The sequence below is a fragment of the Felis catus genome, chromosome E2, assembly GCF_018350175.1.
Source record: "Felis catus isolate Fca126 chromosome E2, F.catus_Fca126_mat1.0, whole genome shotgun sequence".
Classification (NCBI taxonomy): Eukaryota; Metazoa; Chordata; class Mammalia; order Carnivora; family Felidae; genus Felis; species Felis catus.
The window spans coordinates 8,449,895-8,475,620 of NC_058382.1; the positions used below are offsets into that span (position 1 = coordinate 8,449,895).

At 52.4% G+C, this 25,726-nt stretch overlaps 2 protein-coding genes across 8 annotated transcripts; one reads left to right on the forward strand and one right to left on the reverse strand.

Moving 5' to 3' along the window:
- Positions 1-4,527: 4,527 nt before the first annotated feature.
- On the reverse strand, positions 4,528-9,366 carry DKKL1 (dickkopf like acrosomal protein 1). Of its 5 annotated transcripts, none has more exons than XM_006941002.5 (5): positions 8,959-9,366; positions 7,701-7,875; positions 7,014-7,154; positions 6,799-6,891; positions 4,528-4,930 (listed from the first exon to the last, which is right to left on the reverse strand). In XM_006941002.5, exons 2-5 carry the CDS (start codon positions 7,854-7,856, stop codon positions 4,619-4,621), a joined length of 702 nt encoding a protein of 233 aa, XP_006941064.2. In that variant the 5' UTR covers positions 7,857-7,875; positions 8,959-9,366; the 3' UTR covers positions 4,528-4,618. The 5 variants fall into 5 exon arrangements, with proteins under 5 accessions (XP_006941064.2, XP_006941062.2, XP_006941063.2 ...); XM_006941000.5 differs by lacking the exon at positions 8,959-9,366 and adding an exon at positions 8,281-8,415; XM_006941001.3 differs by lacking the exon at positions 8,959-9,366 and adding an exon at positions 8,140-8,282.
- A 131-nt stretch (positions 9,367-9,497) lies between these two features.
- On the forward strand, positions 9,498-25,676 carry TEAD2 (TEA domain transcription factor 2). Of its 3 annotated transcripts, none has more exons than XM_006941008.4 (13): positions 9,498-9,607; positions 11,289-11,526; positions 11,908-11,972; positions 12,394-12,456; positions 13,679-13,690; positions 13,919-14,026; positions 14,112-14,170; positions 17,560-17,624; positions 18,658-18,806; positions 21,850-22,023; positions 23,620-23,781; positions 24,465-24,617; positions 25,056-25,676. In XM_006941008.4, the coding sequence occupies exons 2-13, from the start codon at positions 11,295-11,297 to the stop codon at positions 25,167-25,169; spliced, it is 1,356 nt and encodes a 451-aa protein (XP_006941070.1). In that variant the 5' UTR covers positions 9,498-9,607; positions 11,289-11,294; the 3' UTR covers positions 25,170-25,676. The 3 variants fall into 3 exon arrangements, with proteins under 3 accessions (XP_006941070.1, XP_044903163.1, XP_003997562.1); XM_003997513.5 differs by having other exon boundaries at positions 9,526-9,647; XM_045047228.1 differs by lacking the exon at positions 13,679-13,690.
- Positions 25,677-25,726: the final 50 nt, after the last annotated feature.

Sequence of the window (25,726 nt, forward strand, 5' to 3'; positions counted from 1 at the left end):
CAAGTGTGAGATATGGAATCAGACAAAGCCAGGGCCACTGCTGTGTGACTCTGGCAAGTGACTTCACCTCTCTGAACCTCAGCTTCTCTAAAATGGGAATAAATAATATCCACCTCAGGGGGGTCTTGAGAGTTCAATTAAGAATGTTTCCCAGGTGTTTTCTTAGCACAGGCTGTCAGGTGGTGGACTCCTTAGCTTTATTAGCATAATTTCATTCTTTCTGTTTATTTCTTCAGTATTTCACGTTCCTCCCTCCCTCCCTCTCTCCCTTCTTTCCTTTTTTGAAGCCTGGGTAATTTTGTTTGTTTTTATTTTTCCTTAATGTTTATTTAATTTTGAGAGAGAGAGAGAGAGCGAGAGAGCAGGGAAGGGGCAGAGAGAGTGGGAGGCACAGAATCTGAAGCAGGCTCCAGCTCCACGCTGTCAGCACAGAGCCCCATCCGGGGCTCGAACTCACAAACCACAGCATCATGACCTGAGCTGAAGTCGGACACTCGACTGACTGAGCCACCCAGGCGCCCCAGAGGCCTGGGTAATTTTGTAAAACCTAAAAAATGTTTTAAAATTATAGTGTCGCTGTAACATATATAAAGTGTTAAACATTAAGTTATAGCTCGGTTAAATCTGTATAAATACATTAATGAAAACACCCATAAAATATGTTAAAAAATGGGAGTATTGCCCGCAACCCAAAAACCTTATTCACACTTACTTTTAGTCATTCCTTTCCAAAGGTAACCACTTTTGATTATGGCTTCTTTTGCTGAACATTATGATTATGAAAATCATAACATGGCCCTTTCTTTTCACTGTGGTATAATTTTCCATGGATGAATATGCCACAATTTAAACATTTCACTCTTTTTTTAAAATGTCCATTTATTTATTTTGAGAAGGAGAGAGAGAGAGAGAGAGAGAGAGAGAGAGAGAGAGAGAGAGAGAATTCCAAGCAGTCTCCATGCTGTCAGTGCAGAGCCTGACACGGGGCTTGACCCCACAAACCGTGAGGTCATGACTCCAGGAGTTAGGCTCAATCGACTGAGCCACTCAGGCACCCCTAACCATTTCACTCTTGGTGGGTTGTTCCTGGTTTGTGGCAATTATGATGAGTTCTGTTGTTATGAATTATTTATTTAGATTTTCTTCAATCGGTTTCCATAATGTTTCATAGTTTTCTGTTAAGAGACCTAACAAATCTTTTGCTAGATTCATTTCTAGGTATTTTATTTTTTATGCCAATGTGAATCATATTTTTATGAATTTCATTTAATTTTTTTGTTCTAAGTGTTTAGGGATGTAACTGATTTTTTTTAAATGTTAATTTTTGAGACAGAGAGAGACAGAGCATGAACGGGGGAGGAGCAGAGAGAGAGGAAGAGACAGACTCTGAAGCAGGCTCCAGGCTCCGAGCTGTCAGCACAGAGCCCGATGCAGGGCTCGAACTCACAGACTGTGAGATCATGACCTGAGCAGAAGTTGGAAGCTCAACCGACTGAGCCACCCAGGTGCCCCAGGGATGTAATTGATGTTTTAAAAATGTTTATTTATTTTCGAGAGAGAAAGCCCAAGTGGGGGAGGCACGGAAAGAGAGGGGGACAGAGGATCCAAAGTGAGCTCTGAGCTGACTCCGAGATGACACCAGAGAGCCCAATGTGGGGCTGGAACCATGAGATCATGACCTGAGTAGAAGTCGGGTGCCCAACCAACTGAGCCACTCAGGCGCCCCTATTATTATTTTTAAGTAGGCTCAATGCCCAGCGTGGAGCGCAACACAGGGCCTGAACTCACGACCTTGAGATCAAGACCTGAGCTGAGATCAAGAGTCAGACGCCTAACTGGCTGAGCTACCCACGTGCCCCCAAACTAGTTAATTCTTAAATTAAACTGTGAATATTGTAAAAATTGTACTCTTTGGCTCGCATTGTCTTCCTTTAGAAAGGATTTGATTTCCTTCTATCGTGCAGACAGAGTACGTATGGATAGATCACCGGGATCCAGATGAGGCTGACGTGTTTTCGGTTTGCTGTTCCTGCTGGCATGTGGGCTCTCCCGTCTCTCCTAGGAAGGCTGGAGGTGTTTACTAGGTCCCTTCTCCTTAGCGGGTCCTCAATTCCCATTCTTGTTTCCCTATTACTACGAGACTGCCGATGTCTCTTCTTGGCTCTTTAGTGCTTTGGAAGCAACTTGCTTCTTGAATTCTTGGTTTCTGCTTGATTTCTTTCTTTTTTTTTTTTCTTTTTTCGAGTTTATTTACGTATTTATGTATTTATTTATTTTTAAGCCATCTCTACACCCAACGTGGAGCTCGAACTCACCACCCTGAGATCATGAGTGACAAGCTCGCTCTTCTGACTGGGCCCGCCAGGCGCCCCAGCTTCATTGCAACTTCCTTTCTTGGTGTTCTCCCAGCATGGTCACAACCTAGGGCGTGGCAAATGCCTGAAGGGGATTCTGCGCGCAGACTGTCAGGCTCATCTCATCACATTTCTCTCGGAGATCGTGATTCTTTCTTTCTTTCTTTCTTTCTTTTTTTTTTTTACATTTATTTTTTGCGAGGTGGTGGGAGGGGCAGAGAGAGGGAGACAGAGGATCCAAGCAGGGCCCGATCGATCGACTGGGGGCTCCCACTCATCAACTGCAAGATCATGACCTGAGCGGAAATCAAGAGTAGGCCACTTGACCTACTGAGCCACCTGGGTGGCTGAATTTTGGTGAGAGTCCACCACCAGCCACTCCATCCATATTGATGCTTTTTTTTTTTTTTTTGGAATAATCAAAAATTTAAATTTTCAGGAGCGTGCCTACCTGGCTCAGTCAGTAGAGTATGCAACTCTTTTTAAGTTTATTTTTGAGAGAGAGAGCATGGGGGTGGGGCAGAGAGAGGGGGACAGAGGATCTGAAGCAGGCTCAGCGCTGACAGCAGAGAGACTAATGTGGGGTTTGAATTTACGAACCATGAGAGCACGACCTGAGCTGAAGTCGGACACTTAACCTACTGAGCCACCCAGGCGCCCCATAGAATATGAAACTCTTGATCTCAGCGTTGTGAGTTGGAGCCCCACACTGGGTGTAGAGATTATTAAAAATAAATGAATGGAACCTGGGTGGCTCAGTTGGTTAAGCATCCGACTGCAGCTCAGGCCATGATCTCTTGGTTTGTGAGTTCAAGCCCTGTGTGGGGCTCTGTGCTGTCAGCACAGAGCCTGCTTGGATCTTCTGCCCCCCTCTCTGCCCTCCCCTGCTTGTGTGCATGTGTGCTCTCTCTCTCAAAAATAAACATGGGGTGGGGGTGCTGGGTGGCTCAGCTGGTTAAGCATCCGACTCTTGGTTTCCGCTCAGGTCACAATCTCACAAAACCTGCTGGGGGTTTTCCCTCCCCCTCTCTCTTTCTGCCCATATCCCACTTGGTCTCTCTCTCAAAAATATACTTAAAACAAATAAACATAAAAAACTAAAAATCTTTAAGGAAACCCCTCAATTTTCAAAAGAAAGTTCACTTTTATTTATGCCCGTGTGTTTCTAGGCTCCTGAATGTGCTGGGTCTCTCTGTGGGGTGATCGGACTCTGAGCCTGGGCTTCAAGGGAGAAAGTTCCTCATGTCCGCATCCCCTGCAGGACTCAGCTCCAGGAAGACCCTGATGTGCCTTCTAGATGAGGGAGAGGCCTTGAGGGAGGGTTCTTGGAGGGAATAGATGTTGGGGCAAAGTGGACAGGGTCTGTGAACTTCCAGGTTTGGCTGAGGCATCAGGTCTGGCCGGCAGAGATGGAGTCTGAGGTGTTGGCACAGACGGACAGGCAGAGGGACAAAGGGAGAGACAAACAGAGTAAGTCGAAGTTCAAGTCAGCATGGTAGTCGAGAGTCAGGGAATGAAAAGATCAAAACGAGAGTGTGAGAACGGGCAGGTGTGGATGTTAACAGAGAGGGGGCTGGAGGTGACAGGATCCAGACCTGTGGTAGGAGAATCCTAGTCCCCAAAGATGACCATCTTCCCCAGTTCCTGGATCCTGGGAAGTGTGCTGTCCTGGTGGGCCCGATCCAATCCTGTGAGCCCATAAAGGCAGAGAGAACTGTCTCCCGCTGGAAGAGGAGGAGAAGGCAAAAGGAAGATGGGGCAGAAGGGAGAGTCTGAAAGATTCTGGATCTGAGGTGTCGGGTACACACACAAGGACCAGAGAGAGGCTTCTAGGAGCTAAGGATGGGTGGCCCCAGGTCACAACCAGTGAGGAAGCAGGGTCCTTGGGATAACCCCAAGGCTCGATTGTGCAACAATCCTCCCCTGTTGGGAACAGGAGGGCAGACAGGTGACAAGGTCAGCGACTGAGGGGATGATGGATGGGGATGGAGGGGACAGAGCTGCTCAGTGAGCAGACAGACAACGCCGGGGAGTGAGAAAACTGAGCCCGGCGACCTTGGCGAGAGCCTGTGGCACAGCCAGTTGTCACTTTCCAGGCTAGGATTGGGGGGAGGGGGCTTGCCATGACCCAGTCGGCTGAGGCCTGGGGACAGATCCTGAAAGGAGAAAGTGCTGCTAGATGTAAGAACTTTATTTCCATATGGAGCTTGGGGTGGGGTCTGGTGGGGGGTACATGCAGGTGTTCTCCAGCTCCCTCCCCATCCCTATAGCTGCTGGTAGGGCCTGAGGATGTACAGGAAGTGGGTCTTGCGGGAGGGCAGCTTTGAGTGGGAGGATCCCTGGGTCCCCTCTTCGAGGCTGTCCTCGTGGGTCCCCTCGCGGAGCCCGTCCCGGATGGCCTGCAAGCGGTGTCGCTTCTCGATGAGCCAGCGGCCGCCCTCCTGAACATCCTGGTGGGATCTCCTGCGTGGCAGCTTCATGATCCAGAAGGCGACTCGGGGATGGGGTTCAGGGCGAAAGGTGTCGATGGCTTTAGGGACAGGCACCAGGGCCTCCTTCTCCTCTATCTTGGGCACCTGGGGAGGAGGAACAAGGAGACCTATTCAACTCCAAGTGACAACCCCAGGATGCTGAGTTCCCAGCTGGCATATTCAACCCATTTTGCCCACCTACAGGGCGCTTTGGGAGTTTAAAGCTCATTTTGTGCTTTACAAAAGCACTGGGTTTACAAGTGCTTTTGAGTTAAAAATACTGAGATTTATAGACTACTCTGGGATTGAAAGCACATTTTAGAGGTTTCGAAAGCATTTTAGGATTAAACCTACTCTTAAGGTTTAGAAAGCAGTTGGAAATGTACAAATCACTTTGGGATTAAAAGCTCTTGGTTTTACTAAAGAATGACTACAGTTGCAACGTGTGATCCTTTTTTTTTTTTTTTTAGTTTGTTTATTTTGAGAGAGAGAGAGCATGCAGGGTAGGGGCAGAGAGTTGGGGGGAGAGAGAATCCCAGGCAGGCTCTACATCGTCAGTGCACAGCCTGATGCAGGGCTTGAACTCACGAATCGTGAGATCATGACCTGAGCTGAAATCAAGAATCAGATGCTTAACCAATGACTGAGCCACCCACACGCCCCACAACGTGTGATCCTTGATTGAATCCTGCATCAAAAATCAAATCGGGGGGGGGGGATGGGCTAAATGGGTGATGGCACTAAAGGAGGGCACTCATTGGGATGAGCATGGGGTGTTATATGTGTGTAAGTGATGAATCACTAAATTCTATCCCTGAAATCACTATGACACTATATGTTAACTAACTTGGATTTAAATTAAAACAAAAATCAAATCAGCTCTACTTCCCCACCTCCATTTGTGTGTTGAAGTCCTAACCCCCAGGACCTCAGAATGTGATCTTACTTGGAAACAGGGTCATTGCAGATATCATTAGTTAAGACGAAGGTCATTAGGGTGGGCCCTCACCTAATATGCCTGGTATCCTTATGCAAAGGGAACTTTGGACATAGGGAATGCACACAGGGAGAAGGCCATGTGAAAATGAAGACAGAGACGGAGAAGGGATGCTTTCTACATTTCAAGGAATGCCAAAGATTTTCAGCAGACCACCCTGGAAACTAGGGGAGAGGCATGGAACAGATTCTCCCTCGCAGCCTCGGAAAGAACCAACCCTGATGAACACCTTGATCTTGAACTTGTAGCCTCCGGAACTGGGAAACAATAAATTTCTGGTGTTTAAGCCACCCAATCAGTGGTACTTGGTTATGGCAGCCTGAGCAAACGAATGCAGAGACAATAGTGTGATTATCAGTGTTAAATTTCTTGGGTGTAAAAATAGTACTGTGATATGGGGTGCCTGGGTGGCTTAGTGGATTAAGCGTCAGACTCTTGATATCGTCTCGGGTCATGATTTCACAGTTTGTGAGAATGAGACCACACACACACACACACACACACACACACACACACAAGCACTTTGTGGTTAGACTCGCCCTTAGCAGTTTACAAAGGTGAGGGACGCAAAGCATTAGGGATTCCTAAAGCACTTTGGAACGAAAAATCACATTTTGAAGTTTATGAGAGTGAGATTTCCCAAGGCCTTTGGGGTAGATTAAAAAATACTTGGAGGTTTGCAGAGTACTTTAGATAAAAGCACCCTTTGAGGTTTACAAGGGTGAAGATTAAAAGCACTCGGAATTAAAAGCCCTTCTGGGTTTACAAACTTTTCTGGGGCTTGCTATGTGAGTGGGGATATACTCTGGGGTTGTAAACCTCATTTCTGAGAGCTGGTTTGTCCATTTGACAGATGACAAAACTGAGGCCCGGAGAAAGGAAGTGCTGAACGGTCAGAGTGGGAATATCCACTCATCTTCTCCCAAACGACAGAAAATGTTCGAGCTTGGACACATTGTCCAGAGCAGGTCCTAACCTTCCAGTCACTCTCCAAATTCCCCTCTCCCGGCTCAGTGGACGCCACCACCTGCTCAGAGATCAGCACCTCTCCAGTTTTGTTGTCTGTCACCTGTGAGGACAGGAGGAGAGAGTGAGAGCAAAACCACTTTCTTCCTCTGCCTTCCTCCCCACAGATACTGCAGCATGAGAGATCATGGGAGGACTCCAGGAGGGACTTCCCAGCATAGGCACCTTGTCAATCTGGAGGTGGCTAGAGAGAGTGTTGTTCCCCAGCCGGTGCTCCTGGTTCCCTTCTAGGTGGTAATTCCTGGGGAGGCCCCGGAAATCCATGGGGGCAGAGAAGAAGCTGTCCATGCCCCGCAGAAAGTCATCCTGGGGGGGGGAACCATTGTTCTGTTGGACCCCAAGACTCCCCAGTAAATCTGAAGCCCTGCCAGCATGCTGTTGAGGCCTTGCCCCATGTGCCTCCCATCTCCTTCTCTATCTGTCTTCTGACCCTTAGGGCCTAACCGGGTCACCTTCTGCCCCATCCCCCATCTGGCCTGTCTTTATTCTGTCCCATTACCTTCCTATTCATGCTCCCCCCTCCCCGCTCCGTCCTACAGTCTCTACGGCCCCATCCCCTTCTCCTTCCGAGTCTCCAGTCTCTGTCGCTCCAGTCTTTTGTCTCTGTCCCATCTCCCTCTCTGCTTGATTTCCTCTCTCTCTTCCTATCACTCAGTCTGCCTGTCGCTCTCTATTTATCTCTCTTTCCCTTTGATTCCCTCTCTTCCTGTCTGTCCTTTGGCCTGGCAGCAACCCGTCTTCCATTCTGTCTCTCTCTCCGAACCCCTTCCATCCCTCAGTCTCCATCCTCCCCACCCCCCCCCCCCCTTCTCTTCTTTTTACTTCTTGCTCCCAACCCTCGGCATTGCTCACTTTGAGGAACAGCCGGGTGAAGCCTTGGATTAGGCTCTGGAGGCCCAGAATACCCGAGGAGCTCTCCTGGGCATCAGCATCGCGGATCGGTGCTGCAGCGGAGGGGGGCACCAAAGGAGAGGGGAGCAGCAGCAGCAGGACCAGAGGTTGCCACATTGTGGGGCGGGCAGGGAGGCTGTGGCAGCGGTAGGGGTCAGAGGCCCCGCCCTCAACGAGCCCCCGCCCCCTAGCAGTCACACCCCCTCTACCCAATACCTTCACCCTTTTCCCGTCCGAGGCTCAGTCAATTCCCCACATCTCCCCGCTCCCCTGTCCACCCACCCTACCCCCTCCATCGCGTCGGGCCCTCCCCCTCCTCCCGGGCCCGGCTCTTCTGGCCTTACACACGGTTCTCAGTCCTTTCCTTCACCCACATTCATACCCAGATCTCATTCCTCACCTTCTCCCACGCCCTGCCCCTTCTTTTGGGCCTCGCCTTTATGCTAGACCACAGCCCGGTCACCGGACTCCCAGACCCCGTCCGTCCGTCCACGGACTGTTAAATCCGAACAGTTCTGGTCTCGAGCCCAGGCGGGATTACCTGGAGCGTTGGATGAGCTCCGCGAGCCTTAGCCTCGCTCCTACCATCTGACCACGCCCCCATCCGCTGACCTCACCCGCGAGCCAGGCCTGCTACTGGGTGGTCACGCCCTTAAGGGCAGAGCCACGGCTCTACTTGTTAGCCACACCCCCACTGTCAGACCACGCCCCTGTCGGTTGACCTGGGCCCTCAAGATCCTGTGTGGCCTGTGTTGTCGGATTTTGGCCCTCTCGCCCCCCTCCAATCTCAGATGGCCACGCCCCTTGATTTAGAGCCATGCCCCCACACCTGGGCCATTCGTCTGTGCCCCAGATCTTGCCGCCAGCCCCCTCAGTTCCATTCTTAGGCTGCCAAATGCTTGGAAAGCCCGAGACTGAGCAGTCATTCTGGTTCACCCACTCCTTCGTTTTGCATTTATCTCTGAGTTTCTCCGTGTTCTTTCTCATCTTCTCCAAGATTTGGAACGATTACTGCACTCCACAGAGTGCAGTGCAAGGGACGCTGAACTGGGGTCCTCTTCCGTTCCACTGAAAAGCCCCGACCTCTCCGGAAACCTAAATCCAGTCCTATGTTCTACCTTCCAAGGAGCCCAGAATTCAGGCTCCCTTCGCCTTAGGGCCCCAGAGTTCGGACCACAGGTCCCTCTAGTTCCCTGAATGTGAACATCCAACACCTCACCTTTAAAGGACGCAGGAGGCCGGACCCTAGCTCCTCTCCGCTCAGGCACCGAGGGTCTCTCCCGGGCTTGGTCCATTAGTGTGTGTGGAGCAAGAGTCTGCATCTCCAATAAACTCCCAGTACTCTTGCCCACCTCTTTAACTCTGCTGAAGTCCCAAGGAAACCCGGGTGTCCCAGAAATCAATCAAAAATCCATCTCACATACCGCAGATATACTTAAGGCTGAAGAGAAAAGATTCTTTTGTGTTCTTATCACTTCCACGTCCCCAACACACAAATACACTGGAGGGTGATAGCCAAAAGTCCAGGCCCCCAGACTCCTCCTCCCTCACACCCAGGTTTCTTGGCCCCCGTCAACCTCCTCTCCGAGACCTAGGAGTCCGGATCCCCCATCCGTCACCTCTCCCAGGGATGCAGGCATCTGAAGCCTGAAGTTCCTACCGGGCCCAAGCTAGACTTCACCTCTCCTTTGCCAAAGCAAAAATCCTCCTGCGAACTGTCACCGTCGGATCCCTCTTCCCTGTGTCCGGCGCCCGGGCCCGCCCCCCCCCCCTCCGGTCCCTCCCACTTTTCCCAAACAAAGCTCCCGGGCAACTTTCTCCCTCGCAGCGCCCCGCCCGCCCGCGGCTCCCCAGCCCCAGGCCGGGAGGTAGGAAGGCTCCGGCGGGAGTCGGGGATCCAGCTTTGGGGTGTGTGAGTTGGGGTGGGAAGCTACGGGTTATGAGTTGAGGTGTTTGTGGGACCGTCTCAGAATTGCTTGCCGCCCTCTTTTTGCCCGGGGCCCCGAGTTTGCGCTTGCGACCGAGTCTTAGTGAGGTGTTGGAACTTTCGCCGGAGTTGGGGTGTCTGGTGATGGGTCTGAGTCTGGGATTGCGCGCTCGGGAGTGGGTGAGGGCCGGGGACTTTGGCGGGTGTGTCTGGGGCGTGTGAGTGTATGCGGCGATGTGGTTTTGAAGTGAGAAAGAACCCCGTGCGTGTTTGGGACCGAATTGGTTTCCGTGTGTCATTTGCGGGCGCCTGGTCCTCCTAATGGAGAAAGGAGGCCCCCGGGGTGGCATAGGGCGGGCTACAGTGCTTTCTGGATCTTCAGTCTTGCCTCTTCCGAAGTTTAGGGCCTGGGGCGGGAAATTAGTGGGGACCTTTCTTACCCGGCTCCTCCGTCCCTTTGTCTGGCCACATGGGGGAGAGCTGGGCTGGGATTTTGGCCTACGGGGGTCCTGAACGCCTCAGCGCCACTGGGCTCGGCCTGGGGTCTTTGTCTCGGCCTGGGCTTCAGGGTCCGAGGGAGGAGGGGGATGGGAGCCTGGACTCTGGGGTCCTGGGAAAACTGTGGAAGACGTGGAGCCGCCTGGGAGGCGGGATCTGACTGTATTGGAAAAAGTTTTTCCCTGTTCCTGGCCTCCGGAAAGTCACTGGGAACTTGAGTTGGATCCGAGCCCAAGGCGCAGGGGGAGGGGAGGGAAGGGGCGGGGCCGGGGGCCAGAGGGGAGGCGCCCTCGCCGGCCAGCCCCTCCCCTGATGGGGGTTGTGGGAAACTGGGGGAGGGGACGCCGGGGCCCTTTGTTCTGGCTCTCCTGATGGCAGGGCGCCCCTGCCCCCCAGTTTGTGGTTCTGTGGGTCTTTCCTGGTCTCGGCTTGAGTCTCTGCCCTGAGTCTCTGTCTCGCCTCTCTTTGGGTCTCTGTCCCCTCCTCTCTGGGTCTGTCCCCCTCTTTCTCTGGGTCTCTATCTGCTCGCTCTCTGGGTGTCTCCCCCCCACCCCCACCCCCCCCACTGGATCTCTGTTTCCCCCTCTCTGGGACTCTGTCTCATGCTCTCAGGGTCTCTGTCCCTCTCACTGGATCTCTGTTCCCCTCTCTGGACAACCCCCCCCCCCAATCTTACTATGGCCTAGGCCCCTCCTTCTTTTCTAACAGCTGCTGTCCACATCCTAGCACCTGTTCTTGGGATGGGACTGAGAAGATCTCATCCACACCCGGGTTCCCTGCAGCTAGGCCCCGACTCCTGTCTTCTTGAAACCAGTAATCCTTACCCAAAGGTTCGGCCCTCATGGGCCCTAGGCCCTACTCTGGGGTCTTCAAGACTTCGCCACAACCCAGGCTCCCCTGGAAACACAGAGGACACTCTCACCCTCACCCCTAAGCTTCCCCAGAAATCCAGCCCCTTTCTGCAGGACGTAGGGATCCCGGCTCCCAGCTTCCCTCAGACCCAGAAATCCAGGCCCCCAGCCCTCGCCTCCCTCAGACCCAGCAATCTGGACTCCCAGCCCTCCCAGCCCTGAAGGCTCTCTGGGGGTGGTTGGGGAACCTTGCTGAGCTCTGTGTTCCTCCAGGCCCAGATGGGGGAACCCCGGGCTGGGGCCCCCCTGGACGATGGCAGTGGCTGGACAGGAAGTGAGGAAGGAAGTGAGGAGGGCACCGGCGGCAGCGAGGGGGCTGGGGGAGATGGGGGCCCAGACGCAGAAGGTGTGTGGAGTCCAGACATCGAGCAGAGCTTCCAGGAGGCCCTGGCGATCTACCCACCATGTGGCCGGCGGAAAATCATCCTGTCTGATGAAGGCAAGATGTATGGTGAGTCCACCCCTCTTTTTTGTCCTTGGCCCCCACTGATTAATACAGATCATGACCAACATTTCTGGAGCCTTAAATGGCGTTAAGGTCCAAGCACATTGTATGCTCACAGGGACTCAGGCAGGAGCCGGCATCGCGGTTTGCACAAAGGAGGAAACTGAGTCACAGAAAGGTTCAGTGATTTGCCGAAGGTCACAGAACCAGTAGGCGGTGAAGCTGGGATTTGAGCCCAGGCGGGTCTGGCTCCAAAGCCTGAGGCGGTAACGCCTCTTCCACACAGCCGTCCCAGCTGGCAGCCATTGCTTCTGTCCCCTTCCCTGGTGCCCTGTTTGTTGGGAAGTCCCGCGAAGGTCTAACTCTGTCCCATCTTTGACTCTTCAGGTCGGAATGAACTGATTGCCCGCTACATCAAGCTGAGAACAGGGAAGACCCGAACCCGCAAACAGGTCTCAGGACTGACTTGTGGGCTTCTCTCTGGGGCGGGTTTGTCTTCTTGGGGCCATCCGACCATGGGTGGGTTCAGGTTCCAGAAGGATCTGGTCCGTGTGCTTTTGTCTGTCCTGGCTGGCACCTCTGTTAGTTTGCTGTACTGTGCCTATTTTGGTATGGATTTCTTCCCAGTGTGTTAGAGAGGGAGCTGGACCAGATTTGCTGGGTCTGGGGAAGATGAGTAGGGTTAATGAGAAGAGACCAGCCTCTGTGGACACATCTGTGTCAGCAAGCACCTGCCACAGCTACTGTGTTCTGTGTGTTTGTCATCTTTCATGTTCTGGTAGCTCCGGGGGGCACCCGGAGGGTGGGAAGGGAGAGGGCGTGCAAGAGGCAAGTGGCGGTGGCCTGAGTCCACTTCTTTGTCACTCCCCGCAGGTCTCTAGCCACATCCAGGTTCTGGCTCGAAGGAAATCAAGGGAAATCCAGTCCAAGCTCAAGGTATAGACTAAGGCAGACACCCAGAGCGAAGGGGACTGAGACCCTGAGAGAGGGGGACAGAAACCCAGAGAGAGGGGGACAGAGACCAAGGGAGGGGGGGCAGAGACCCAGAGAATGGGGGACAGGATCAGAAAGAGGGGACCCAGAGAGAAAGAGAAAGAGGGACAGAGGTTCAGAGAGAGGGAGACAGAGACCTAGAGAGAGAGAGGTCAACAGAAATCCAGAGAAAGGGGGACAGAGAGAAGAGTGGGTAACAGAGAACCAGAGATGGGGACAGAGTCACACAGAGAGGTAGACAGATTGAGGAAGTAGAGATCCAGGGTGGGGGGTTCGTGGCCCAGCCAGGGGGGGTGGATAGAAGCCCTGGGTGGGGAAGAGATTCGCAGAGAGAGGGGAACAGAGATTTAGGTGAGGGCAGGCAAGAAGGATAGGGTGTCAGGCCTCTCCTCTGTCTACTGCAATCTTCCCCCTCCCTCTCCTCTCCTCCTGATGGTCCCCCCTTCCCATCTTGTGCTATGAGAACCTCCTCTTCGTCTCCTTCTGGTTCATCTTCCCATTTTTTTGGTCCCTGGCTGGCCTGCCTATTGTTTCCGTGTCCAGAAATCTTCATTTTGTTTGGAGATATTCACATCCCTTTTCTTCATTCTCTGGATTTCCGCTTCCCTCTTGGCCTGAGACCCTCATGTTCTCCTCCTCTGGGTGTGAGGGGTTTGGTTTTGTTTTATTTTGTTTGCGCCTCTTCCTTTGGATTTGGGGACCACCACTTCCTGTTCCTTTTTTTTTTTGTACCCAGAAGCCTCCCTCTCCTTTCTCTCCAGGTCTAAAAAAAATCCTCACTTCTGGTCTTCTCTGGACCTCGCTGTCCTGTCTCTATCCTGTCCAAGCTAGGGAATGTTCGCTGCCTATTCCCTCGGGGTCTGAAATTCTCATTTCCTGTTGCCTGCATATCCGGAAACCTTGACTTCCGGCTCTTTCTTGACCTAGAAACCCTCATGCTGTGTACTGTCTTATATTCTGGGTATAGGAGCCCCTTTCCCCCTCAAGGCCTGGCCCTCTCTCCTTCCTGTTCCATATTCATCCTTGCTCCCCCTTCCTCCCATTTTTCAGCTCAGGGTGGTGGAGCTGTAGGGATTGAGAGGGCAGGAAGGTGAGAACTCAGGCCTCACTTCCTAAGTCATGTTTTCTTTCCTCCTCTGGCACCCTCCCCCACCCCCACGGGCAGGCCTTGAATGTGGTAAGTGCCCCTGCCCATCCTACCCCTCCGCTTGCTCCTTTCCCCCAGACATTCCTGAGGGGGCCAGGAGGGGCAGAGGGCTGTAGGAAGAAGGATTTGTGCCCTCCCCCAATCGCCTTGACTCCCCAACTCTGCCTCTCCCCTTGCTTGCCCTGCCCTGGCATTGACCTACCCCTGCTGTGTCGACTGGGACTCCCCATTAATGTGGACCCCCAACTTCTCCTCCAGGACCAGGTTTCCAAGGACAAGGCTTTCCAGACAATGGCCACCATGTCCTCAGCCCAGCTCATCTCAGCACCTTCCCTGCAGGCCAAACTGGGTCCTGCTGGTCCTCAGGTGGCTTAGGGATTGTGGGAGGGGTGGGGCTGCGGTTTCAAAAGGGGACTGACTGACTGACCCCCTTCTTTTGTCTCTTTTTCAGGCCTCTGAGCTTTTCCAGTTTTGGTCAGGGGGCTCTGGGTCCCCCTGGAATGTTCCAGAGTGAGTACTTTCTGTTCTGGGTCAGCATCCCCCAGGCCTGTTTCCTCCACACAGACCTTTCTTACCCCACCTTCCAGCTCCCAACTCCTTTAAATTTTTTTTTTAAATGTTTTTATTTATTTTTGGGACAGAGAGAGACAGAGCATGAACGGGGGAGGGGCAGAGAGAGAGGGAGACACAGAATCGGAAACAGGCTCCAGGCTCCGAGCCATCAGCCCAGAGCCTGACGCGGGGCTCGAACTCCCGGACCGCGAGATCGTGACCTGGCTGAAGTCGGACGGTTAACCGACTGCGCCACCCAGGCGCCCCTCCAACTCCTTTGTGAGCACGGATTCTGCAGCTAGCTATCTGGATTTGAATCCCAGAGAGGAGGCTGTGTGATGGTCTGGAGAATAGGATGAGGCCTGAGCTGGCACAGTGAAGGGGGACAGGACAGAGAGAGTCAGGAGGAGGGGTGGGGCTGGGGCCTCATGGGCTGGGAGCCAAGGGGCAGAGGAAAGGACCGTGCCTGGGGTCTTGCTGGTGACTGGGGTTGGTGGCACAGTCCGGAGATGTGTGTCCTGGGGCAGGGGCAGGTTTGGGGAAGAAAGGAGCTCAGTGTGGGACTGGATGAATGTGTGGGGCCAGGAGGATGTCCACGGGGATAATGGCATCCCAGTGAGATTGTCTGGGCCCCAGAGGCTCATGGGTAGGCTTGTTCCCATCCCACAGAGGTGTTCTTGGGCCTGAGGGGAGAGCAGGAGTCTTCTCTCAGGGTCGAAAGGAAGAAAATAGGTCCCCAAAGTACATGGGAATGTCTGTTTCAGCCCCGAGAGAGCCCTAAGGGTGAGGGAATGTGTTTCCCGCCTAGCAGAATAGAAACAGGCCCCAGAGACTCATGGGAAGTGCAGTTTTCAGCCCAGAGAGGAGCCAGTGGATCGAAGCTGGGTGTTGGTGGGGCACTGTGGCCTCAGGACAGTGACGAGTGGTGTTGAGGGGGTTGTCAGAGCGAGTGAAGTGCCATGCTGTGGCATCTGGGCTTCACGGAGAGAAGAAAGTTCCCTGGGGGGGTGCTGGGACCCTGGAAAAGATCAGGACAGGTCCCCTGGGCTGAAGGAACTGCAGGTTTGCGGGAAGGGGGCTGAGCTGGAAGGAGGGGTGGGTCGGCACTGGGGTCCCACCGTTAGGGGAGCTGATAGTCAACGGGGAGACAAATGTTAACGAACTCATCACCTGCCTAAACACAGAATCGAAGAGTATGTGATATGGTGCAGAGGACTGCAACAGGTTCTGGGTTGAGGAAGAGAGTTCTGGGGGTTTCTCTGAGGAGATAACGTTGAAGGCAGAGTAGGACTTAACCAGGTGAAGAAGGGGGGTTGGGAATATTTTAGGCAGTGAAAACAGCATGTGCCAAGATCCTGAGGTCTGGTGAGTTCCAGGAAATGAGAGAAGGTATTAAGCCGCCGGCCAGTCAGATGTTTATTGAGCACCTGTTAAGTGCCTGGTCCTCCGTTTAGATCGGGACACAGCATTACATAAGTGAGACAGAATCCCTACCTTCATGGAGCTGATGTGTTTGGAGAGGGGAGGAGACCGACAGTAAACACGTAAACAAATAAGGATTCCTGCGAAAGGAATAAGTGCAGGAAGTAAAGCAAGGTGTATGTGCTCTATTTAGACAGGTGTGAAGAAGGGCCACTCTGAAGGGGTGGCATGTGGCCAGCAGCCCTGATGACAAGAGATGAAGTCTGTGGGTAGGGTACTGGAGTTGAGCTTTCAGAATTAGGATGATGAGTACTGGGCCAAGGGCCCTGGGAGTCGAGATCTGAAGGTCCCTGGAGTTTGTGTCTTTCTGATTCTGGTCTTTTGACTTTTTAAATTATTTATTTATTAAAAAAAATTTTTTTAATGTTTATTTTTGAGAGAGAGAGAGAGAGAGAGAGAGAGAGACAGAGGGTGGGCGGGGGAGGGGCAGAGAGCGAGGGAGACACAGAATCCGAAGCAGGCTCCAGGCTCTGAGCTGTCAGCACAGAGCCTGACGCCGGGCTTGAACTCATGAACCGTGAGATCGTGACCTGAAGTCAGACACTCAACCTACTGAGCCACCCAGGTGCCCCTGGACTTTTAAAAAAAATTTAAGAATTTTTATTTTTTTTAAGTGTTTATGTATTTGTTTTTGAGAGAGAGAGTGTGTGTGCTTGAGAGCGAGTGGGGGAGGGGCAGAGAGAGAGAGAGAGAATCTCAAGTTGTCAGTGGAGAGCTGGATGCGGGGCTCGATTTCACGGCTGTGAGATTACAATCTGAGTTGAAATCAAGAGTCAGACGCTTAGCCGACTGAGTCCCTATTTTTATTATTTTTTCAAGATTTTATTTTTAAGTGATCTCTACACCCAATGTGGGGCTCGAACCCACAACCCCGAGATCAAGAATTGTATGCTCTGCTGACTGAGCCCGCCAGGTGCTGCTGGTCTTTTTGACTCGTGACCGCTTACTGACCTTTGACCCCAAGTGTAGTCTCCATGACCTCTGACCTTTCAATCTCACCATCATCTTCTCAGCTACCCATAGGTAATTGGTTTCTAGAGCTGTTCTGTCAGATACTACAGTCACTAGCCACAGCCTGTTATTGACTCTTCAGTTAATTAAAGTTAAATTAAATGAAAAAAGTCAGTCCCTCAGGCACTCTAGCCACATTCGGGCTCAGTAGTCATGAGTCACGTGCTCAGCAGCAACGGGTGCCCGGGGGCTACCATGTTGGACAGGGCAGACGTAGAGCATGTCCGTCATCGTGGAAAGTTCTATCGGACAGCACTCCTTTAGATTTTGTGGCGCTGCTTCCTCACCCCAGACTTTGGACTAATGTCCCATCTCCTGACCGTTGGTCGTTTTCTCCTACCCTCCTGACCCTCACCCTCTTTCTCCACATTTCCCATTTCTTCATGTGTGTTTATTTTTGAGAGAGAGGGAGAGAGAGCGAGAGCGGGGAAGGGGCATGAGAGAGGGAGACACAGAATCTGAGGCAGACTCCAGGCTCTCGGGGGCTGTGAGGATTCAGTGAACTCTCTCTTTTTTTTTTTTTTTTTTTAATGTTTATTTGTTTTTGAGAGAGAGAGAGAGAGCTTGAGCGAGCTGGGGAGGGGCAGAGAGAGAGGGAGGCAGAGGATCTGAAGTGGGCTCTGAGCTGACAGAAGAGAGCCTGATGTGGGGCTCGAATCCACGAGCCGCGAGATCATGGCCGGAGCTGAAGTCAGATGCTTAACCGACCGAGCCACCCAGGGGCCCCAATTCAGTGAACTCTTGCCCATAACATGCTACTATAGGGTCTGGCTTTTGGTGTCCCCGAGTAAACATTAGCCTGTATAGTTACCATCTTTCTACCTTGCTGACCCCCAGCTTCCTTTCTCCCTCAGTGTGAAGCCATTCTCACAGACGCCGTTCTCGTTGTCACTGACCCCCCCATCTACTGACCTCCCAGGTAAGAATCTGCTCTCCACCTTCCTTGTCTCCCCGCTCTCCTCAATCCCAGCTGCCTTTCCTTCCCCTTCCATTAATCAGGAAACACATTTCTGTATAGGTCCAGGTCTGAGGAATGATGAGTGATAGAATTTGTAGTGGTTAATATCGTGGCCTCTGAATCCGGAGACTCTGGGTTTGTGTTCTGCCACTTGCTACCTAAAGGACGTTGGGGAGGTGTATTAGTCAAGATTCTTCCAGCTGCAAGTGGCGGACACTCAAATCAAGCTCGATGACACAAAGAAAAAGAAAAAAAAAAGAGTTTGTTGGCCTAGGCAACTGATATTTCAGGAGTTGTGGCTTCAGGCATGGCTGGATCCAGGGGCTCAAGTGGTAGTGTCAGATTGGCTTGGTCCTGCTTTCCCCTGTGGTGTGTGGTGGCTTCATTCCCAGGCAGGCTCTGCCCACCTGGCAAGAAAGACGGCTTCCGGAAGTCCATGATGCTATGGTCCTAAGAACTCACACTGGTGAAAGAGAACTCTCAGGTTCCACAGATTCATCAATTCGAAATGCTTTTGGCTGCAAGTAACAGAATGCCCAAGTTAATAGTGCCTTAAGTAATAAAGGCTTTAATGATTTCACCTAACAAGGAGTCTGGAGGTGGGGTGCTCCTGTGCTGGCTCAGCAGCTCAGCAATATCAGAACTGGCATCTCTATAGGTCCTTTGGCCTCTTATTGTCCCAAGATGGCTGTTGTGATTCCAGGCATCGTGTCTCAAGCAGCACTTGACCAGGGCCAAAAGCTTTCTCCTCCCAAAGTTCTGTCTTTTTCATTCAGGAAGAAACTCCTTCTCAGAAGCCCCTCACCAGATTTCCCCTAACGTCTCATTGGCCAGGACTGTGTCACATGGCCATCTCTAGTTGCAAGGGAGGCTGGGAAAGTGAGTATGTAGCTTTTTTAGCTTCTAAGCGGAGGCAGGCAAGAGAGAAGAATGCTTGATGTGTTTAATACATGTTAGCAATTTTTGTTGTTCTTTTTTTTTTCTCTTTCTCTAGGGTACGAGCCCCCCCAAGCCCTCTCACCCCCTGCCCTGCCCCCACCTGCCCCGTCACCCCCAGCCTGGCAGGCTCGGGCCCTGGGCACTGCCCGATTGCAGCTGGTAGAGTTCTCAGCCTTTGTGGAACCGCCGGATGCAGTCGACTCTGTGAGTGCAATTTTAGAATAGTCACTGGCGGGGGGTGGGGGGGTGGGGGTTGGAATGCAGAGAGTTATGGGGGGGGAGGCATAACGCCGTGGTTCTCAAACTTTAGCAGGTATCAGAATAACATGGAGGGCTTGTGGAAACACAGACTGCTGGGCTCCACCTTCAAATTCTGATGCGGTAGAGTCTGGTGTGGGGCTTGAGAATTTGCATTTCTAACCCTCTCCCAGACATTTGTTGATGCTGCTGGTCTGGAGACCACACTTTGAGAACCACTAGCGTGGAGGGACTGAATGGTCATGGGGTCACGGTTAGGTTGCTCAGAGAAACTCCCCAGGCTGTTGCGTGTTCACTCGGGAAACATTTTTGAGTGCCTACTGTGTGCCAGGCTTTGTGGTGGACCCTGGGAACCTGGAAAGGCAGGTCTTGTTTCTAGGCCTGAACTTCTCCTGGCCTAGGATGGAGACAGATGCCATATCAGTCAGGGTGGGCTGACTGTTAGAAGAAATAACCCGAAACCCTCAGGGAATGAACATCCTAGAAGTTTCTCTCTCCTGTAACATTTCCATGTAGGTGTCCAGTAGGAGGCTTCCACACAGTGATTTCGGGAAATTCCAGGCTCCTTCCATTTTGTGGTTCTGCCATTTTCTAGGGCTTCAGAATCTGCTGCTGGATTCCCTGCATCTGGCCAGCAGATGGTGGAAGGGAGAGACTCAAGAATTGTGCAGGAGGTTTTATGGATCTGGTTTGGAAGTGGCAACTATCAGGTTCTGCTCGCATCCCATTGGCCAGAATTTAGTCATGCGGCCACACCTAACTGCAAAGGAGTCTGGGAAGTGTAGTTTTGCTGCGTGAAAAGGAACAGGGGTTTGTGAACACGTAGTAGTCTCTGCTACAGCCAAATAAACACCAATTGCTGTGTATGGTGGTCCTGTAAAACCCAAGTTAGGTCAGGTTGAAACCCTCCCATCTCACTTGGAGCAAAGGCTAAAGTCCTCTCAGTTGTCCACAGGGCTGTGCACAATCTGACCCCCATTCCTGCTCTGTCCTCACCTCCTGCCCTCATACCCTTGCCCACTGTGCTCTAGCCACACTGGCTTCCATGCTCTTTCTCAAACACACCAGGCCCACTCCTGCCTCAGGACCTTTGCATCTGCTATTCTTGCCACCTGGAATATGTTTTCCTCAGATGGTTCCCACATTCTCCCTCCATTCACTCAGGCCTTTGCTTGTCTTCTCAGATTGGCTTTCCCAGACCGCTTCATGGAAAATACCAGCTGCCATCACTCTTGACCCTCTTACTGTGATTTTTGGGAATTTTTTTCAAAGAAGTTGTCACTCTCTGAGATTTATATTATCTGTGGGTTGAGTTTTAAATTTTTCTTTCTTTCTCTTAAGCTATTTTTTTAAAGAGTTTATTTTTTTTTTAATTTTTTTAACGTTTATTTGTTTTTGAGACAGAGAGAGACAGAGCATGAACAGGGGAGGGGCAGAGAGAGAGGGAGACACAGAATCTGAAACAGGCTCCAGGCTCTGAGCTGTCAGCACAGAGCCCGACGTGGGGCTCGAACTCACAGACCGTGAGATCATGACCTGAGCTGCAGTCGGACGCTTAACCGACCAAGCCACCCAGGCGCCCCTAAAGAGTTTATTCTGAAGTAATCTCTACACCCAACATGAGGCTCAAACTTATAACCCCAAGAGTCACATGCTGTACCGACTGAGCCAGCCAGGGACCCCTAAAATTTTCTGTCTTTGCCAGCGGACTCCATGAGGCCAGAAATTTTGCCTGGTAGCCCTAGGGGCCAGAATAGTGCCCACACAGTAGGTCTCTCAGGAGATGTCTGTTGAATAATGAATATGTGCTGGGATAGGGGAGGCTCAAGTTTTTGTGGGTGTACAAAGGAATCATTCTGCCTGGGAAGTTAGTGAAAGCTTCCTTGAGATAATAACAGTTTGGTTGGGCTTTGAGGGTTACATGGGAGTATACCACGTGCAGAACTTTATGTTCCAGAAACAGCATGAAGTTCTCAGGAAAACAAATAATTGAATATGGGGGGGGGGGGGCTGGTGAGGCTGCCGACAGGTGGGCAGGTGCTGGTTCTGGAGGACGTGGCATTGCCAAGCTAAGGGACCCAGACTTTCTCCTGAGTGTGCTGGGGAACCATAGAAAAGAGAGGTCCCATCTGATTGATCAAGCGAGGCTTTCAGGAAGAGGTAGATTTGCATAGGCTTGGGCCTTAGAAGATGGAGGGAGGACTTGTATTGAAAGAGAAGATGGGGGAAGGTAGGAGAATTTCAGAATACGGATAAGAAGTGATAAGAATGGAGAGATGAGGGGGCGCCTGGGTGGCGCAGTCGGTGAAGCGTCCGACTTCAGCCAGGTCACGATCTCGCGGTCCATGAGTTCGAGCCCCGCGTCGGGCTCTGGGCTGATGGCTCAGAGCCTGGAGCCTGTTTCCGATTCTGTGTCTCCCTCTCTCTCTGCCCCTCCCCCGTTCATGCTCTGTCTCTCTCTGTCCCAAAAATAAATAAACGTTGAAAAAAAAAATTAAAAAAAAAAAAAAGAATGGAGAGATGGGGAGTCTTGGTCTGGGCTGTGTGGATTCTATCCATCCACACATCCATTTTTCCGTCCATTGACTGGACATTTGTGAGCATCTATTTGTGAGAGCCTCCAGGTTGGGGGGTGTGGGCTTTGTCCTGGGTGCTCTGGGGAGCCACGGAAGGGTTGTGAGCAGGAGAGGTCCAGGGCTCTGGGAGTCTGTAAGGGATGACCTGGAGAGTAGAGATCGGAGGCTGGGAGGCCAGGGAGGAGGCTGGGGTGAGAGTGGGAGAGGACAGGGCAGTGGGGATGGAGAGCAGGGGACAGGGCGTGGGGACTGAAATATTGGGGGGCAGAAGGGAATGGTGACAGTTCTGGGGAGTCAGGCCCAGCATCTGGGTGGACGGTGTGAAACAGCTAGTGGTTGCTGGGGGTACAGTATGGGATGGGCTTGAGCAAGTGAGCATCTGTCACTCCTCATTCATGGCCGACCCTTCTCAGTACCAGAGGCACCTGTTCGTACACATCAGCCAGCACTGCCCCAGCCCTGGAGCGCCCCCCCTCGAGAGTGTGGACGTCCGGCAGATCTATGACAAATTCCCTGAGAAAAAGGGTGGCTTGCGGGAGTTGTACGATCGCGGGCCCCCTCACGCCTTCTTCCTGGTCAAGTTCTGGGTGAGTTCTGCCACCAAAACAAAAGTGCTCACAAGTCACATGGCCTCTGGCTCTAAGGGAGACAAGCTCAGGCCTCATGGCTCAGAGTGTCAGCCCCCTTGTAACAAGGAACACAGAGGAATTTTATCCCCAGGCCAGGAATGGATAGGACCAGTGCAGGCGTAGGGAGAGGACTTGGACCTCCCCGGGTCCCACTAGACTTTGCCACAACCAGTGGTGTGACTGATGTGGACTTAGGGATTGGCTTGCAACCTTCCAGACTTCCCTGCACCCCACCTGACCACGTGAAGCCTTGTTGCTAAGGAATGGTTCCCGTCCCTTAGCAAATAAGTCATGGAATTTGGTCTCTAAACAGGACAGACCCTAGCAGACCCTGTTGTTAGAGAATGGTCTTGAGGAAGCGACTGATGGAACTGGAAGGGGCTTTGTGAAGGCATTTATTTATTTAACAGTCATTTATTGAGCACTTACTATATATAGGCCCTATGCCAAGTGCTATGTATGTAATCATGAATAAGAGGGTCCATCTTGGGTCTTTCCTAGGCCCACTTGGTTTGGTGTTCACTATAATGGCTGATGTTATAGGGGCCCGATAAACATCGTGGATGTTTAGGGGGTGTTAACTCTTGTTAACCAGAGCTGTGGCATGATCTAGTCTCCTAGAAGGAAGCCTGCCGAGGGCTTGAAGTTCATGAGCTTTGTGTGATTATAAAGTGTTCTAGTGTGTAGTGGCCCAAGACGGCTCTGGGGATGTGCTGCCGAGGTCTTAGACTTGTTAGGACTTGAGACAGGCCTTATCAGGTCCCAGATCAGGAGAACGATCCCTAGGAAGCCCAGCAGCTGAAGGGATGCAGGGGTGCGGCTGGGAAGGCTGGGAGTAGCCACTGTCAGGGTGATGGATGGAGTCAGGGCCCTGAGGATAGGACTAAACCACCTCAGAGAGTGACCTGGTCAGGTCAGCAGCTAAGGTTAGGAAGAGGAAGAGGTGTGCTTCCCAAAAAGGTGCCCAAGGAACTCAGGCCACTGGTGTGATGAGGTTTTAGGCTTCGTTGGGCCCTACTTGACCTAATTAATGGACTGTCTGCCCCCTTAGCTGAGGATTGGCTGAAAGGGCCTGGGAGAGTGTTCTGGAAAGGAGTCTGGCTTCCCCAGTCCCCTTTGCTAGGGAGTAGCCACTTGCCTTAGCACCCAGGGCCATGAAGCAACTCCCTCTGTGAGGGAGTTTCTGGTTGCTAGGGAGTAGCTGGCTCCATAGTAACCAGAGGTTTGGAAGGGGCTGACCTCTTGAGTTGGGGCCTCCAAGAGAAGAAAGTTGAATTCCAGGGCTCCTTTGTTGGGGGTGGAGTTATTGGAGAGAGAGTTATTGGACCATTTTAGGAAGCCAGACTTCTCTCATACTGATGGAAGGGTGGGTGTGTTCCAGAAACAGGCTCATGGAGAAGCAGGGACCTTGAATGCTAAGGAAGAGAGGTGGGCAAATGCAGGGCTATGGGGGGGAACCAGGCCATGGGGCAGAGTTCCCACTTTAGAGGCGTCCCCACCATTTACAGGGAACTTCCTCTCCAACTCACCTGTGCCTGCCTCCCCATCCCCCAGGCGGACCTGAACTGGGGCCCTAGTGGTGAAGAGGTAGGGGCCGGCGGCAGCAGTGGTGGTTTCTATGGAGTGAGCAGCCAGTACGAGAGCCTGGAGCACATGACCCTCACCTGTTCCTCCAAGGTCTGCTCCTTTGGCAAGCAGGTGGTGGAGAAGGTGGAGGTGAGGCTGGAGGGATAGAATTCCGGGCCGGTGAGCACCCAGCCACCTGGCACTTTGGGGGTGCAATAGCTCATGCACTTGAGTGTCTGTGTGGTGGGGTGGGGGTAGGGGGGTGGGGGAGTGTTTTATTCTCTTTGGGGACTTAATGCACGGGCTGGGAGCTAATGCTGAAATCCAAAGTTGCATGTAGGGGTTACTTTGAAGGCTCAAAGTTTACATGTGGTACAGAGATTTATAGTTGCTAAGATTCAGAAGGTTCTTAGGGATATGGGGGAATCTGCAGGGCAAGGAGGTTCAGGGGCCACACTTAGGAATTGCTGAGGACTTGAGGGGTCTTGAACTCAGAGGTCATATAGAGTCTGGACACCTGGTGGAGGGGTCTTTGGAGGATATGAGGGTATCTGAGGGCCTGGAGGTTAGTGCAGTTCAGAGGTCATTGAGGCTTGAGAGCACAGTTTTGAGAGGCTGGAGGGGTCCCTGGTTTGCAGGCTCAGTGATCCCAAGTTGGATACCTGAGGGTTCAGGTCCCATCTCGGGTCACCATGGATGGAGCAATGGTAAAATGACCTCAGTGGGGAGTGGGCATGGCATCGGAGAGGCACAGAGTGGGGCTCAGTTCCTGGGGTGACCCCTGTGTCTCTCAGTCACCGTCCTTCCTACTCTGCGCCCCCATCCTGGTTCAGACGGAGCGTGCCCAGCTGGAGGACGGGAGGTTTGTGTACCGCCTGCTGCGCTCACCCATGTGTGAGTACCTGGTGAATTTCTTGCACAAACTTCGGCAGCTGCCTGAGCGCTATATGATGAACAGTGTCCTGGAGAACTTCACCATCCTCCAGGTGATGCACTGGGGCTGGGCCGGAGTCGGGGCGCTGATGTGGTGGGGAGTGCCCACGACAGACCCTCAGCCTGGGGACCTGACACAGGGGGATCCCTCCTCATGGGGGAAACTGACCTCGAGGACATCCCGTGGTGGATCCTCAGTTTAAGGGACCTCCTCCATAGGGAACCTAACCTTAGCTCAGGGAACATGATCCGGTGGGACTCCTTTACCTCTGATATGCCATCTCATGTGAGTCCCCTCACTGCCAACACTTGAATGAAGAAACTGACATGTCAGGCATCCCTTCTCCCTACTCCCTGGGGAATGTGATAAGGTGGGGACCTCTTCCCTGGGTATTCCATGGCACCTTGGGGAGGGCACAGTGGTCCCCACTCTCCCTCTTTGTTTTGTTTTTGTTTTTTGCATAAACCCTTTCTCTTGGCCTCCTTGGCAGGTGGTAACAAACCGAGACACCCAGGAGCTGCTGCTCTGCACTGCCTACGTCTTTGAGGTCTCCACCAGCGAGCGGGGGGCCCAGCACCACATTTACCGTCTGGTCAGGGACTGAAAGGGGACCCCAAAAGTGGCTCATGCCCGGAATACCCTCCTTCCAGGAAGGACCCCCAGCTTTCTTCATGCTTATTTGGGGAGGGGGCGCTGATCCCTGTTAGAGGGGACCTTACAAAGCTGGGTGGCAAGCTGGAAGGTTGGATCCTGATATTGGGACTTCACAGTGGTGTCTGAAAGGACAGATCACTCCAGAGCATGGGAACTGGGGACAGGAGTGAGACAACCCTGAGGTATAGCACTGGTTTCTCAGTCTCTTAACAGGTGCCCTCCCCCAACTTGGCTCTGGATGTTTTGGTGGGGGGGGGGCTTTGATATGGTTTGTCCCTCTGTCTTTCAGCACACCCCCATCTCCCTTTCTTCCCAACCTGCCTCTCCTTACCACCCTCACCCTGTGACCTTAAGATCAAGATCGAATATTGAAGGTTAACCCTTTCTGTGCCGGAGCAGAGCCAGGTGGGCCCTGGAAATATTTTTTTTAATATAACAAGAGATATTTATAAGTGGGTATTAGAGTTGTGACTTTTTCTCAGCTGGGCAAGCAGTGGGGTGAGTCTT